At 47.0% G+C, this 15846-nt stretch overlaps 1 protein-coding gene across 6 annotated transcripts in view; it reads right to left on the bottom strand.

Annotated features, from left to right (window-relative positions):
* The window catches only part of LOC147150757 (nuclear factor 1 B-type-like), a 61437-nt gene continuing 45591 nt past the window's right edge, over nt 1–15846 (bottom strand). For 3 of the 6 annotated variants that reach the window (XM_086024359.1, XM_086024357.1, XM_086024360.1), the window contains 6 exons: nt 15625–15759; nt 15363–15547; nt 13266–13404; nt 12808–12890; nt 9450–9538; nt 1–5122 (listed from right to left, as the gene is read on the bottom strand). In XM_086024359.1, coding sequence (XP_085880485.1) covers nt 4990–5122; nt 9450–9538; nt 12808–12890; nt 13266–13404; nt 15363–15547; nt 15625–15759 — 764 coding nt within the window. In that variant the 3' untranslated portion in view covers nt 1–4989. The remainder of the gene's footprint in view (nt 5123–9449; nt 9539–12807; nt 12891–13265; nt 13405–15362; nt 15548–15624; nt 15760–15846) is intronic. The other 3 variants (XM_086024358.1, XM_086024361.1, XM_086024362.1) reach the window with 3 other exon arrangements.

Consider the following 15846-nt stretch of genomic DNA (forward strand, 5'->3'; position numbering starts at 1 on the left):
TTTTGTTGTAGCATAGCTCATTTTATTGTTTAAACAGTTTTTGCATAGGAAATATATCCACTTCCAGTAATTGACTGCAGTAAGAACAGCTGCTAGCAGTATAGGCTGGATATAACAGTAACAATCACAGAAAAAAAAAGAAAAAGAAAAAGGTTGAGCCTTTATTTACACTGATTTTTAATCTTGTGGCAATTTTAACCCCTGCACCAAATGTAACCGACCGGAAGGCGTCGCTTCCAAAAAAAAAAAAAAAAAGAAAATCAATAAAGAGAAAAAGGAGGCATCTAGGCCTGTACAGTTCACAATGGACACCTTGAGGCTCCTAAAGTAAAAAAGGGGGGAAAAAAAATCCTCTAAAACGTACATTCAGATACATACAAAGACCTTTTGCACACACTCGCAGCGAAACTACCATCACTACATACGTATAAAGAACGTCACGTTGGTGTTGTTGTTGTTGCGTAAACATGTGGGTGAGGGTACAGGGGGGTGAGGTGGGGGGAGTAAAAGTGCCACAAGACCTGCCCTGCATTTCAAAAGACTGTATAGCGATGCCCCAAACAAACTAACAAAAAAAAAAAAAAAAAAAAATCTCATTTTGAAAACTAAAAGCAAGCTTCGTGACATGCTTAGACATGAATAAGCCCCGCCCAAAAGTAAGCCTATGTCACATTTTACATGTATGTACAAGTCGGACAGCTGGAACAGGCACTGCATTGCTCGTCTTGTTTTGGTGAAAAAAATTGCTGGTTGATGAGAGAGAGAAAGAGAAAGAGAAAGAGAAAGAGAAAGACTTCCTGCAGGTACGAGCCCTCGCGGTGGCTTGAAAGTGGGAGGGGGGAGGGGGCGGGGGGAGGATTGCACGTGTTTTGTATTAAAAAAAGTCACGGTGGGCAACGCGATAATACTTGAAGGGCCGCCACTGAACACGGATCTACATTCAAACCCTGCCCGGCAACTCCAATGGACTGGAAGGTACGGTACCTCGTGCTCATGTTTTCCGTTTCACAAAAAAGTGCATCAGGGGGGTGGGGGAGAAAGTGGGGCGAGGGGTCCTAAGTGTTTTTCTGAATTTTTCTCCAAAAAGGAACATTTGCCCAGATCCAATCGGGAAATAGCACCGAAAAAAACAAAACATCGACAACTATCTGATAGTAGGACGTCCGAGTCACCATTTTTTTTTTACCCTGCTTTTTTCCTGCAATCTTGGAGGGGGTGGTGGAAGTGGGCGGGGTCTTGACCGGGTTTTCGCTGAGGTCGCCGCCCAGCCGCTACAAAGAACGCACTCACGCCGCCGTCTAGTTGGACAAGAATTTGCACCCTTATTTTTCCCCCCCGTGAAAAAACAAACGAGGAAAGATACACATCACACGCTAAGTAAGGAAATAACAATTCCCAAATGGAAAGATCGACTAGCACTAAGCAAGTTTAGACAAATCTGAATCATTCAAGAAAAAAAAGCCTTCATGATGTTGTTATTTTATACAGTGACCCCCTGCATATTCACAGTTCAGAACTATGTTGACATGAAAGTGAGGAGCTTCGCTGAGACAAAGATAGGGCTTTGCCGCCATCTTGTGGCACTATAGTGTCGAGGAACTTTGTTCATGTAAATTGAAGAGTTGAAGCATTTTATTTTGACCCCAAGAAAAGAGTGCGTTTCCGCTATGCTGCTGTCAGGAGGAAGAAGGGACTAAGTTGCAGTGAGCTGAGGCATTCCATTTTCAGCAAAATCGTGCTTCTCTGCCATCAAGGAATCGTGAGCGAGCTTCATTTAGACAACAGCCATGCTTTGAGCCAAGGAGCCAAGGAACTATGTTGACATATACTGAGGAACTTTGTTTCGACAAGAGGTCTGCTTTGCGGCCATCGTGTGGCATCTATTGGCAAAGATCAAAGTTTGGGGGGGTCGGGGTCAGTTAGTGGGCGGGGCTCAAGGAAACATTCCATACGGGAAGACAACAACATTTGAGATTGTATCCATCCGGGGGATCTGGTGAGTTCTAACTCCAAACCAGCCTTGGAAACCCTTTTTTTTTTTTCTTACCAAAAAGGATATCGACACTTTGCCACCCCCCACCCCCCGAATTGGAAGATTTACTCATAAGGGAATTTAACCCCCTCAGGAAGGTTTACAGTGTACAAACTTTGTTTTTCGTCCAGAGGAAGACCCTGGTCTTCACTCGCTCGCACGCACGCACGCACGCACACGCTTGGGGACAATGCACTTCAATGGGTGCTCGGATGGTCGCTGGCTGCAAAGCACTTTTGAGAAAAGGACCCCCAAAAAGTCGGAGAGATGCAGCTCGACTTGAGGACTTGTGGTGCTGCTTTCGCAGTCGGGAGGAGGAAGGAGTGCAAAAGGTGTCAACACGTGTTGCACTGATTGACGTACTTTAATGCCCCTGCAACGCCTGAGAGATTTCGCTCGAAAGCACAGAGGAGGGATTGCCCAGATGCTAGTTAAGTGCGAGGGGGGCGCGGGGGGGGTATTGCGAAATAGACGATGGGAATTGATGTGCATGTCATTGAACAGTGTTTCCCCAATTTGATTGAGCCAAGGCACATATTTGACAACGGAAACAAAGTCTCACAGCACACCACCAAAAGGTACAAAACTGAAATCATGCCCTTGTCTCTATATTTTCATTTTGACGCGATAAAGCGGCGTGTACCGTCCCCACAGATTTACGTGGGTGCCGCGACATGTTGTATCTTCTGCCATCGTTCATAAATCGGCATTTTTTTTGGAGCCAATCGAGTGAAGTTGGGTCATTTGACAGTGGCCGGGAACGGATGATGTCCAGACGACACGGATCGGGACGGCCCTTTGCCACCATCGGTCGCTGTGTGTGATTGTTGCACAGGTGACAGGCCGCGAGCTGCCGCCGCCGCTGCCGCTGTTAAGGCATCTACTCGGGAATTGCATCCAAATGACGCGCGGGTGGGGTGGGGGGGGGGGGGCGGTGCGGGAGGGCTCTTAGCGTGATTGTCCTGGCCTCAAGTCGAGTCGTCTCTCCGGCAGCAAATTTTTTTTCACGGTTTTTTATAAATCACAGGTGACTTTGCAGCCGTAGAACCACCGTGGATGCACTCGGGGGAAAGGGGGAAAAAAAAAAAAAGAAAAAAAAGAGCAACATTCTAAATGTAGACTGGACCTAAGATAGAAGAGAAGACCTTGCTTGTCATACACTGCATAGTCAGCAGCCCCCACTTTGGTCAAATAAAAGAAATGAGAGAAGAAAAAAAAAAAAAAAAGACTACCCACAACAACAACAACAACAACATCAACAACAACAACAACATCAAGAAAATAAATGCATTACAATAGTGTCTATCTCCAAACTAGCCGCTAATATTTGACGTCGTCTATAAGCACTACCTACATAGGCAAAACTTGGTATTGCATAATTTTCAGAATTCTGAATTCAAGGACAATGAGTGCGGAAAGGGGGGCGGGGTGGGGAGATGATAGGTTATTAGAAAAGCCGCGGGGGGGAAAATACTGGAGGGAAAATAACAAGAAAAAAAACCCAAAGCGATTACAAAGTTGACTATACACAGCCTGGATACGCGATGGAACTGTGACACAGAAAATAGTACATGAAGTTAAACAGTTCATTTTCAGAGTACAAAAACGTTAAAAATGTTAACTCTGCGTGTTCCTACGATGATTAAAAAGAACAAAATGAATGTGTGTGTCGTGTGGGTGTCGTGTGGGTGTGTGTGTGGATATGCGGAAAGGCACGTCATGTGGACGTCATGTATCGTCGTGCAAATGAAGTGAAGACTGCAGAGGCTGATGGCTGTCAGCGACATTTTTTGGGGGGTGATTTTTTTTTTGTTGTTTTTTTGCCACCGCCTGACTGATTGACAATTTCACTGTACAGTTCCATCAATTAACACTTGTTTCTTCCTTTTGTAAACATATGCTTTCAAAGCCAACGGCCAAAATGCTCTTGATCTTATTTAGAAAAAAAAAAAAAAAAAGTGAAATGCCTTTTTTTCTTTTTATACACCATATGTGTTCATTTCTTACTCGAAGGGGTTGTTTCCCCCCCCTTTTCCAAGAAATAAATAAGAAAAGAATAAACAATATGTCCCTGTACAATTGGGGAAGGGCACGGAACAAAAACAAGTGCTGGTGTTGCTGCTGGGATCGGGACTGAAATCAAATGGTAAAAAATGAAATAAACCCCACCCCCGCCCCCCGAAAAAAAACACATTTTACCCATAAAACCATTCCATGTTTATCCCCCTTTCCTTTAGAGTCTGAGGGCTGACAGACTGATAGCTTCCCTTCAAAAAAATGATCAATTGCACTTGCCTCCATGAAAATTGCTCTGCTTTAACCAATAAACCTTTTTGAAAGGGGTCATAAATCTTTAGTGAGGGCTCCAATCTCAAGTAGTTAACTTTCTTAATTGTCGGAAGTCTCCCAAAAAACAAACAAAGAAAACAACAAGTAAAAAACATTTCGTTTCTCCCGGCATCACAGTCGACGAAGAAGCACTCTGAATGTTTTTTGACGGTGCACACAGTGACTTTGTTTGAACCCCCCACCCCCCCGGCGTTTGTCATCAGAAGCACAGATTTGAGTGTCATGCAGTAGAACATTAAGGCATCTATACATCACAGTATTTGAATGCATTGGAAAGTTCTGCAAACAACAACTGGCTGGTGTGTGTATGCTGTATGTGTGTGTGTGTCGGGTGGGTGGCGGCGCGTGTGTCGGGGCGAGGGGGGCGGGGGCGGGGGCGGCACACCTGAAGCTTCCTTCCTTACCCCAGCGTCCGTCATGGCCCGGGGAAAAGTGGGCCAGGGGGGTGGGATAGTTTGGGAAGAGTGTTACGATTGTACAGCTGCCGCTGTATTTGCTGGTTTCGCCCCCCCGCCGCACCCCACCCCCACCCCCACCGCATGACCCCACCCCCCGAACCCAAAGCCCACCACCACACCTCCTCCGAAGCATTCGTCCACCTTGCGGGCTCAGTTGCCGGTCTCGGCGGGGACCAGCGGCTCACCAATGATGCTTATGCTGTAGTTCTGGTGGACATTTGTTGGCAGAATCGGCGTCCCGTTCGACACTTGAAATGGAACTAAGCTCGCCCAGGTACCAGGACTGTCGGGAAACACAGAGAGACGCAAAGAAATTATTCAAAGAAAAAAACCAAACAAAGCGGTGCCTTGAATTATCAGGAAATTAAATAGACTGCAAAGAAATAGTTGCACAAAGTATATCATGGTGAATTTGGTGGGGAGCCCCCTGCAGTGTGTAAATGAGGCACTTGGGGCAGTGTAATACAGTCACAAAAGCAAACAAAGAAGACTTTCACAACTACTTGATGTGACTCTGTGAACTGCGCTAGTATTGGTCGCAAGCATTCATGATATTCTTTAGCCCGTCTATAGCATTTTGCATTGTGTGTTAGCACGAAGCTAGTTTGACAACAAACTGTGCGTGACGTTAAACAACTTGAAGCTGGTGGTCTCGTAACATAACAGAGAACATATACTTTGTTACTGTACTTCATTTTCGACATAAAACAACATATATATGCACAAGCACTCACACACGTGACCAGTATATATATATATATATATATATATACATATATATATATATTTATATATATATGTGTGTGTGTGTGTACACTGTATACATATTTAGATATATATATATATACATATAAATATATACACACACACAAACATGTATATATTTGAATATATATATATATATATATATATATATATATATATATATATGTATGTGTATATAAATATATATTTATATTTAAATATATGTGTGAATGTGTGTGTATCTTGTGTAGGTCCTACTTTGTGTTTTGTTTTATTCTGATGCAGTCGAAAAGGTTGTGAGAGGTTGTGCCTCCTCTGGGAAGGATGAGCGGTGTGTGTGTGTGTGTGCGTGTGTGTGTGTGTTGGCGGGGGTGCCTCCACAAAGCCGCCCCATCCCTATTCATATCACGCTAATGGCAAAACAACACTGGGATTGTTCCCGGGGAGCAACGGTGCTAACTGAAAACGCGAGCGGGAACAAGTGCTGCGTTGTTCCCAAGGGCTACTGCCTTACGTACATGTCAGATAATTAGCCCCCCCCCCCCCCTTCACTCCCCAGGCCCACTCACTATCCCTCTTTACCCTCACGCCGTTGCCTACCTCCTTTACTCCCAGAGAGGCCCCCCCCCCCGCCCCCCGGCCCACCACAGTGGCCACTCATCTCGGCTCTCCTGCATTGGGCCGATACGTGCGCGCGCCTCACTGTGAAGCCAATCGGACCCTTTGGTGTCGTCGTTCACATTGCCACAACAAAGCGCACACCGACGTTTTCTTCACCCAATAATTGCGCACCATCTTTTTGCCACTGACTGCTGATGCTGCGACCTTAGCGCACAGACTGCAGTCACATCGGACATCTATCCGATTGAGTTTTAGATACGCAAGAGGCAGGGGTCGAATCAAATCGTTTTCAAAAATGATATATGAATGGTACGGTTCACAGCAATCGAGAAGAGAAAACGTTACTGGGCAACAAAAGTGTCGAAGGCGAGGCCTTCCCTTTACCCTAAGCCCAACCCACGTGCTAACAACTCAGTCACGGTGCAGTTGCAAAGAAATCTGTTTGGGATCGGTTTTGGGAACTTTCCCGAGTATGGGAAAGCCCTGAAAATGGTCATCGGCCCAAAGACAAGAAAGTTTGAAAGGAAGTAGCAGATAAATGGCTGGAGAAAGACATCAGCAGATTGCACAAAAAGCAAACGCGGCTAATCCTCTTTGACACTTGTTTTCCTGTCCAAGTCGTCCTCAAGTTCTCTTTGCCTTCTCCCCACCCTCCTCGTCCTGTTGCCAAAAATCAGCGGGCAGGAAACGGGGGTAGCGGCGGTGCCGCGTAGCAGGGGGGGGGGGATTAAGTTTTTCCTACCTTGCCGAACAAAGAAGGCACAGAGCGGCTCTCTTGTGCCGTTTGCTGCTGTTCTTGATGTCTCGCATCTCAGGTAATGAAACATCTCGCGGGCCACACAGCCACAAAAGCGCATTTGTGGCCGCCGCCGCGCGTTCACATTGACGACTGTCCGATCGGATCTGCGTCTCGCCGCTAACAAGACGCCGCCGGTCGGCCCGTCACCGCTAATGGAGCGCTACTTGGAAGTGGGCGGCGACAAAGCTTGGGAGCGCCAAATGAGTTTAGGACGGCAACAAAACGTTCAGGGACCACAAGGGGAACCTGGCGCGACCTCGGCCGGCAACCGCGCAACGTTGAAGGATTAGCCGATTAGCCAAATGAGATTATCGAATGGCATTGCAAAGGATCCTTCGGCCATTGCCTGCACAACGGCAACATGCGAGTCTGGCAACGTGATTCCATGTCCAGCCGAAGGTTCCTGTACTAGTACACTCTTTTGTCCCCACTAGCAAGACAATTCAGCGCACTAGTAGCACCAGTGTGTTACTAGACATGTTCTTTTCAATGACTAGCCTTCACCACCGTGCACTAGTAGAATAACGATGGCGCCCTTGTAAAACTGCTGTCTTACTACTAACATTCTTTCGACTGCTGTACGACATTTCTGCGCACTAGTAGAACTGTTTTGCTAGTAACACTTTTCCACAACTGTATGAAAACATTGTGCACTAGTAGACCGAAGAGTGTGCCCCAGTAGGGTGACTAGGGTGAAATAGTAGAACCACTATTGTATGACATAATTGTGCACTAGAAGAATGTCACACCCATAGACTGACTGTCGTACTAGTATGTTTTTTTTGCTCAATGCCTTCCAATACATGTATGACACTGCTGCACGCTAGTAAAACAAATCAGGTGCACTGGTAGAACGGCCATGTCTTACGAGTTGCATTTTTCCACTAGTGTCTGATGTTACTGTGCTTTAGCGGAACAACTAGAGTGCACTAGTAGAGCAACACTAGGGGAACAACTGTCTTCCTAGTAACTTGTTTCCAATCCTGCATGACATGAGTGCACACTAGTCAAATGAAGCGTCAATCTTGATTGATTGAAAATAAAGAGTGTGCTCTAGTGATATGTGCACACTTGTTGGCCACGGGACAAAGGATGGCACGTCAACGAGTTTCACCACACTAGTAACACGCAGTCGGAAACGTCGCTAGTAAGAGAGTGGCGTATTTGACCGTTTGGAACTTTGATCTCTTCAAATGTGCTAAGATGAAATACAACCAGCATTAACATTGTGTTACATTTTCGCCATACAAATCATTGAAGATTTGAATATAATATTTGTGACATTATTTCACATTTCTTCCCTGAAATGAGTGCATTAAAATGGTACTGTTTTGTATGTTGCCTTTGTTTATCTCACGTAATAACTGGCTCATTGATCTATTGTAAATAATAAAATAGAAAATTGAAACAAAACATTTACATGACACTTGATTTCCTTAGTTGATTAGTTACAATGAAATGATGAATTACGCAATTGAAAAATGAGAATGAATTAATGTGGCTATTGAAATCAATTTCTTAGCACATATCACACCTTTAAGTGTTTGTTTTTTTGTTTTTGTTTTTTTTAAATAAATGAGGCTTGTGACTAAAAGCCACTTTCCAGTTCAGCCTAATTTGACATTTGAACCGGATACGATAATAATGCAACCCAAATTACATGTGAAATTTCCCACCTGCTTCAGCGTTAAACCTCATTTTAGCTTCGACTAAAGGGCAATAATCCAAAATAAATTCTCGGTGGTTCGCCAATAAAACATTTTTTTTTTTTTTCTCAACCTGTTTGATGTGCGGGCCTGGAAAAAAGAGGACGCTTAAGGTGGCATGTGAGGACATTTTCTCCTCCTCTTGCTGCGGCCTATTTGGGAGGCCCGTTGGAGGGCTTTCTGCATGTGTGCGCGCGTGTTGGCAAAAAGCTTCAGCTGCCGCTAAATTAACAAGATCACACACACACACTCACACGCACGCACGCACGCACACGCAGTTCCAGGGAAAAGTGGGAAAGGGAGACGTAACCGAGGGGAGAAAAAAAAAAAAAAAAAGGACTGAGCTCATGCCTGCTCAGTGGCATAACGGTGCATGGGGGTGGAGTGGGAGGGGTGGTGGGGCGGGCGTGGAAGGGGGGAGGGGGGGGGGGGGGTTCTTAGTTGAAGAAGCATGACTTCAGCGTGGAGGCAAACAAAACCCGGCTTGTTGGAACCTGGAAAGTTTCACGGATTCCCTCGGCACTCCTAATTTGAAACTTTGAGGCACTGCTGCAAAATCTGTTTGCGTTTCTGGTAAGGCCGCTTTATTTGCCGGGATCGCCATTCGCATTCGGGGTGAAACGTCTCGGCCGATGTGCGTATTGACATGAGAGGAAACGGTGTGAGTAATCAAGCCGTGGCGAGTGAGTGTGTGCGCACAAAAAGGAGAGGTGAGCGTGAAAGAGTGGAGAAAGGGTTACCTTTGCCAAGCAATCCCCAAAGTGTCGTCGGCGGCACTGGGGCCATAATGCCTGCCGTTTTGAGTCACGCTCCAGTCACACTTCTTCAGCTGTCAATTGAAACGCTCGCGGTCAGATCACTTGGGCCATGACACAACAAGTCAACAGTGGACAGAGAACAAGAAGCATGCGGGCGGGGCACAACAGGCAGAAAAAAATAACAAAAAAACATGAATGGGAAACATGCAATCGTGGCTAACCTGGAAGTCAGAAAACAAAACATGGAGTTAGTTAGTTGCACAAGGCGAATGTTTTGCTTCATGCCGCCAGCCAGCCAGCCAGCCGCGAACACACTGAAGCGGGGCAGCGCACAATCGGACGCCATCCAATCGGCCCTCGCTTCGCGCATTCGCTGCCGTGGACGTTTATAAACGTCGGAATGCAACTGTCACCGACCGATCTATTAGTCAAGCACGTTTTGACAAAAACACAATATTTGGTGAGTCTTGAGAAATCAATCTAAAGCAGCACATTTTTGCCCTCTTCTCCATAGGTTAAGATGTTCAAATTGCGAATGTGTGGACATGCATGCTGTGTATGGATTGGGGCTCCCGCTTGCAACACGCACGCACGCACGCATGCGCAAACACACACTCTTGCACGGGCCTCTTAAAAGGCACGCTTGCATCCACACAAGAAGCGGGCGCGCATTATGCCGGCGCACGTGCCTGCAATCCAGCTGAGAGGCCGACGTCGTCGAGCTAACCTTGCCCCGCAGTCATTTGGCAAAGCGGCGGGACGCAAAAGTGCACCGTCGGCACTCTGCGCGGCCGCCGCCTCTTAAAAGCCATTTCATCAGATAGCGCTGAATATTCATCGGCGGCGGTCAAGAAAATGCACCGCGAGCATTCGGGCTTAGTCTCGGGCGGGATAAACAAGGGCCGCCGCAAAAGCGGCGGCGATGGCGGCGATGGCGGCGGCTTCTCCTTGAGGGGCTCGCCATCTGCCCGCTGACACTGCCGCATCACAACAGTGGCACGGGCGAGGGGGGCGCACTAACAGATGCGGGCAGATTGCGGATTAGGATGCTTCCTTAGATAATGTCAAATGACATCTGATCACGGATCTCTCCCAGCGGAATGCTGGATGGTGGCATTCCCTGGAGGGGTTAACCAAGGCCACAGATCAATGGAGGCTTCTCACACATTGGCTGCCTGGGAATGGTGGAGCAGGTGTGTGGGAGATTGTGTGTGTGTGTGTGTGTTTTCCTTTTTTTTTTGTTTGTTTGTTTTTTGGGAAGCATCTCTCTCTCACTCTGTCCTGTTCTAGCAGAACCACTAAAATGAGCACACGTTTAATTATGTTTTTATTGATCCGTTTGTCCTTGTAGGTTGGGATTGCACAAAGGATTTGGAAGCCAGCAAAATGTCTTTCAGATCAACGTGTCGATGCTGCCCCCACATATGGCGCTTCAAAATGTTCTCTGTGTCTTAAATGAATACGCCAGTATGTAGAAGCTCTTCCACCAAATTGATGTTTTCGTTATCCATGCAAGATAAAGTCCACCTTTATTTCCTCACTCAAATGTCAATTTGCAAGAGGTGCAGCAAAGACCGATTACAATCAGAAAATCGGTTTTCAACAAAATCATTCCACTTTAAAATGTGCCATGTATCAAAATATGTATTGAATTGTCTTTTTATTGGAGAGATGCACACCCCTAAAAAAATATATATACTTATATATATATATAAATATGTATATATGTGTGTGCGCGTGCGTGTGTATCCAGTACACCCCTAACCCTAAAATTCCTGTTCAACATTAGAATTGAAAGAGTGCGCATTAAAGCACTTGATGACACAATTACAATTACAATACATTTGTGTTGGTCATAAATCGAGGCATATCGTATCCAGTTCAGATTTTATACTCTCTCTGGTTTCTGTTGAGAAATGTAATTATCAAAATGACTTCCATCAGAGAAGCACCAAAGCGCAGACGAGAATTCCAAATCCTAAATCCCAAACTTCTCAGAGACTTCAACCTGTCGCTCGACAGGTTGAAGTCTGTGAGAAGCAACAGACTTAAAAAGCGAAATCGGACACAACCCCGCCCCCCCCGGTGCAAACATCACGAGAGAGAGGAGAAGAGCGCCCGCATGGCCGTTGCGCCTCAGAAACCAAAGCAAAACAAAACAAGCGGAACACACAGAAGCGTTACGAATCCAAGCGCAGACTGCTCACAGCCACTTATCACGCATTCGCAATCAACGCCATTTCATTTCACGACTACTTTGAAGATCCCAAGGCTGGGATTTATTTGAACAACACTGAAAATTGGAATCAAAATCGTACGAAACAAGTACGGCCAAGAAACACCGCCCCTGGATCCGTTTTGAAAAGAAAGAACAAGACAGGAGCGAGGCTATGGAGGCCAAATGGAGCAATAGCGTTATAACAGAAACATTTAAAAAAAAAAAAAAAAGAAGGATGGGGGTGTGGTTGAGGAGCGATGGTTATATGGCGGCGTACAGATGCATTCAATTAGTTGTGGTTGGAAAAGCCTTGGCCTCAAACCAGCACTTAAAAAGGTTGGGGAGGGGGAGAACACACTCTCCAGTCTGCCCTTTTCCAAACTTGCGCACACGCGCGCACACGCACGCACGCACGCACGCACGCACACACCCCTGGACACACCTCAGCTCTCCTGAGAAATGGCGGTGGCAACAAGCCTCCCATGATACCCATAATGACGGTCGACGGCTGACTACTGGCCACGGTGCAAGACTTTGCAACTCCAAAACAGATTTCAACTTGAACTTGCAACTTTTTTTATATATATATATATATATATATTTTTTTTTTTTAATGAGAAGCGACAAGGGGACATTTAAGGACAGCAAGAGTGGCTTGGAAGGACAAGACAGTGCATCGGGAAAGTAGTCACAATTCTATGCTACAGCCTTACTCCAAACGTCGATGAAATGCTTTTTTTTCATCCTAAAGTTTTTACACACACTTTTTGCAAATGTATCCCCCCCCCCCCAAAAAAAACGAATCATATGCGCATAAATATTCACAGGCTCCAACAGTTGACTGTGTATGTCAGCTTAAACCAAGCATCAAATCACAAAGTTGTTTTTGCTCAAAAGATCTCAGAGACGCTTTGTTTGCCAGTTATTATGAGGAATTGTTTGTCAAATGAATTGATGTGATTTTGGAGTAAGGCCAGAATGTAACAGACGCTGGCAAAAAGCGCAACACTGTCCGGACGCACTGGAAGTGCAACCAAAAGAGAGGGCAGGGACGTCTTGGGTGATGTGCGGGGATTGGCGGGGCACAGGAAAATGGAGGAAGGTGGTGGTGGGCGGGGTTACCTGTTGCTGGTGGAGGAAGGCGGGATCCCGGGGGCTCAGGCCAACGAAGCGGTTCGCCGTCGGGGTTCCGGGGGCCGAGTAGCCTGGGCGACACACGGCAGCATGTCACTCTCGTGCGTACAGCCACTGATTGCAAGTGCTCTATAAATTCAGGCTCAGTCGTCAGCGTGGCAAGCGTCCAAAAGTTACAAGTGGAGCACCACAAGGTCAGATTTTGGGCCCACTTTAATTAGCGGGTAATAAACCTGCAAGCATGACGTAAATCCCTCTTAAATGTTTTATAACAGTAAAGGAGGAGAAGAGAACAAGCAATATCGGCACAGAGATGTAACAAGGGGTGGTGCGTCAAGGGGGGTTGGGGGGCGCAGGCCCGTCCGCCAATGTTTCAGCATTTTTACGAGCCAGTGTGCCATGAAAATGCTCGCACAGCATTTTGTGCGCCCGAGAGCGGGACTCACCTTCCGTTGACGTGGTGATGGGCTTGGTGTCGGGCATGGACAGCGAGACGGGTCGCACGGCGCCGTGGTGCGGGGAGGGGGCCAACACCGGGGTGAAGTGGCCCGGGACTTTGCCCACTACCTGGCCGCTGCTGTTGGGCTGCAAAAGGGGGGCAAATATTACATGTCATCCATCCATCCATTTTCTCTAGCGCTCATCCTCTTTACAAAGCTTATTATAGTAAGTTTTGTAATGTCTAAAAATTCAAAGGACCCAATGCTCCTAATGGAACCGAACATTGTCCGTTTCAGTTTTATGAAAACCAGGCCTAAGAACGCCTCCGTGAGAAAAGGGGGGTGAGAGCCTATTCATTGCTGCCTTTGATGATGATGACGATGATGGTTATTATTATTGTTATTATATTGTGCGGAAGAAGGGATGGGTTTGCTGCTAATCTCAAGAAAGCCCTCTCTGACCGCCTCTTAAACAGCCTGCGTGCACACTCAAAGAAGAGATTTGAGCGGTCACTGCTGTGACTCTGAAGGGGGACGCTCAGTCAATGAGTATGGATTTCCTACATGATTTTACACAATGATTTTAATAGCGCTCATAAATGGAATTCACTGGGATCCGCGGCGTGAAAAGACGGGCCGAGCCAGCCGTCACAATGGCATGAATGCGCCGGCACGGAGAGACTATATAGAAAGAAAGAAAAGGGGCGACTCTTTTAGACGGCTGGAGACTGTCTGGGGCGTTCATTTCAGGACCGCCCCAAGTTCAAAACTCAAACAGGCCTTTCTGGAAAAGAATTGTGTCCAGAGGGTTCCCTCGGATGTGAATAGAATGTTTAATTAGAGTGTAATATAATCTGCGTTAAAGCAAGCATAAAAACATTCTGGCACTCGTCCACGGGCTTATAAGCGCCGTGTTATTTGTTGGGCCCCCGCCCCCCCCCCCCCCCCCAGACAACCCCCACCCCCCCTGTTCCTCGCTACCCCCGACTAGCAGCGGGCCAGTTAATTCTGCACAAGAGCCGGCCCCGGCAACGGCAAATATTTACAACCTTTATCATTCCCCGTGGTTTTTCTCTGGAGTAACAGACACCCCTTAAAAAAAGAAAAAAAAGCAAAGAAAAAAAAAGCGCCTCCTTAAACCGACTGCCTCCGCCGCACTGGGGAGATGGAGCCATTGTTTACAGTGCCAAGCGCCTAGATATAAAACTCACATAAATGTCACACGGGACTCTTCTGTTGAGACGCCCGCACCCTTCGCCTTCAAATACAACGCTGTGGCCACAGCGTGCTTCCTTCCAACTTCTTGTAAACGTTTTTCTTTTTCACATTTTGAAGGCGCAGCGATTAGCGCGGCCGTCGTGAACAATCCCGGCGGTGGGAACGATGGACAGAGACGGCCTTCTCCTCACCGGCGCCACTCTTCCAAGAGGTGGCAACACACAAGAAATGACACTTTGCAAAAATGTGTGTGCAGTGTGCAGCTTGGATGGCGCTGCACATTTTGTGTCCGCTTCCAATTTTGAAACCAGTGGCAACAAAAGCGAGAAAAACCTCCCCTGTGAAAGTGTCCAAATTGGGCCCAATTATGACAGCAGTACAGTGGACCGTCGCTATTCACACGTCATCGGGACCGGGCCGGCCCACGAATCGTGAAAATCAATGCATAATTGATGCCCATTAAATTAATATTGGGAAAAAAATATGAAACCCCCCAAAAAATCCTTGCAATAGGGGTGATAAGAGTTTTCAAAGAAAAACAGGGATTTGCTCTCACCCCCCCCCAAAAAAAATACCCTGTCATGTGAAATACTGTATTTTATTATAGTACAACACAAAACCGGCAAAAACCGGTGGCAACAAAAGTGAGAACTCCCCTTGGTGAAAATGTGAAAATTGGGCCTAATTATGGTGGATTTACTCTGTGTTGTTAAATACAATTTTTTGATTATACCTAAAGCACAAAGAAAACACATCCCCCCTTAAAATGCCGGAACCAGTGGCAACAAAAGTGAAAACACCCCTCAAATTGGGACCAATTATTTCCCCTTTATTGCGAAATACCGTATGTGCCACGACGCAAAGTCATGAATGCAGGGGACCCACCTGGCTGCTCTGCGGGCTGGACGGGTCGTACGACGGCACGTAGCTCTTGAGGGGGTCGGCCGGGTTGAGGTGGGGCGGGTAGCGGATGGTGGTGTGCGGGAAGTAGGACGACGGCGCCGGGGGCAGGATGGCCGAGGCGGAGAACTGCAACGGCGAGTGCGGCGGGGGGCTCCTGGTCGATATAACTGCGAGGTGGACAACAAAAAAAAAAGGCCTTCAGGATCCGAGACGGTCCGCCAGAGCGAGCGCCTCGGGAACTCACCACTGTGTCCGACGCCCGTCAGGCCCGGGTGATGAGGCTGAGGAAAAGTGCTGATTCGCGGCGAGGAGTCCTGCGGCGAGGTGGGGCTGAACATCGGCTTCTCGGGCTTCTTCATGGTGGGTGACGACATGTCTGCTGGATGTCAGAACACACACACACACACGCGCGCACGCGCTCAGCAAATTGAATTCCCACCTTCGAAATCAAAGCAAATAGCCTGGT

Source organism: Filicampus tigris, chromosome 2, assembly GCF_054856515.1.
Source record: "Filicampus tigris isolate MCC_2025a chromosome 2, RoL_Ftig_1.0, whole genome shotgun sequence".
Lineage (NCBI taxonomy): Eukaryota > Metazoa > Chordata > Actinopteri > Syngnathiformes > Syngnathidae > Filicampus > Filicampus tigris.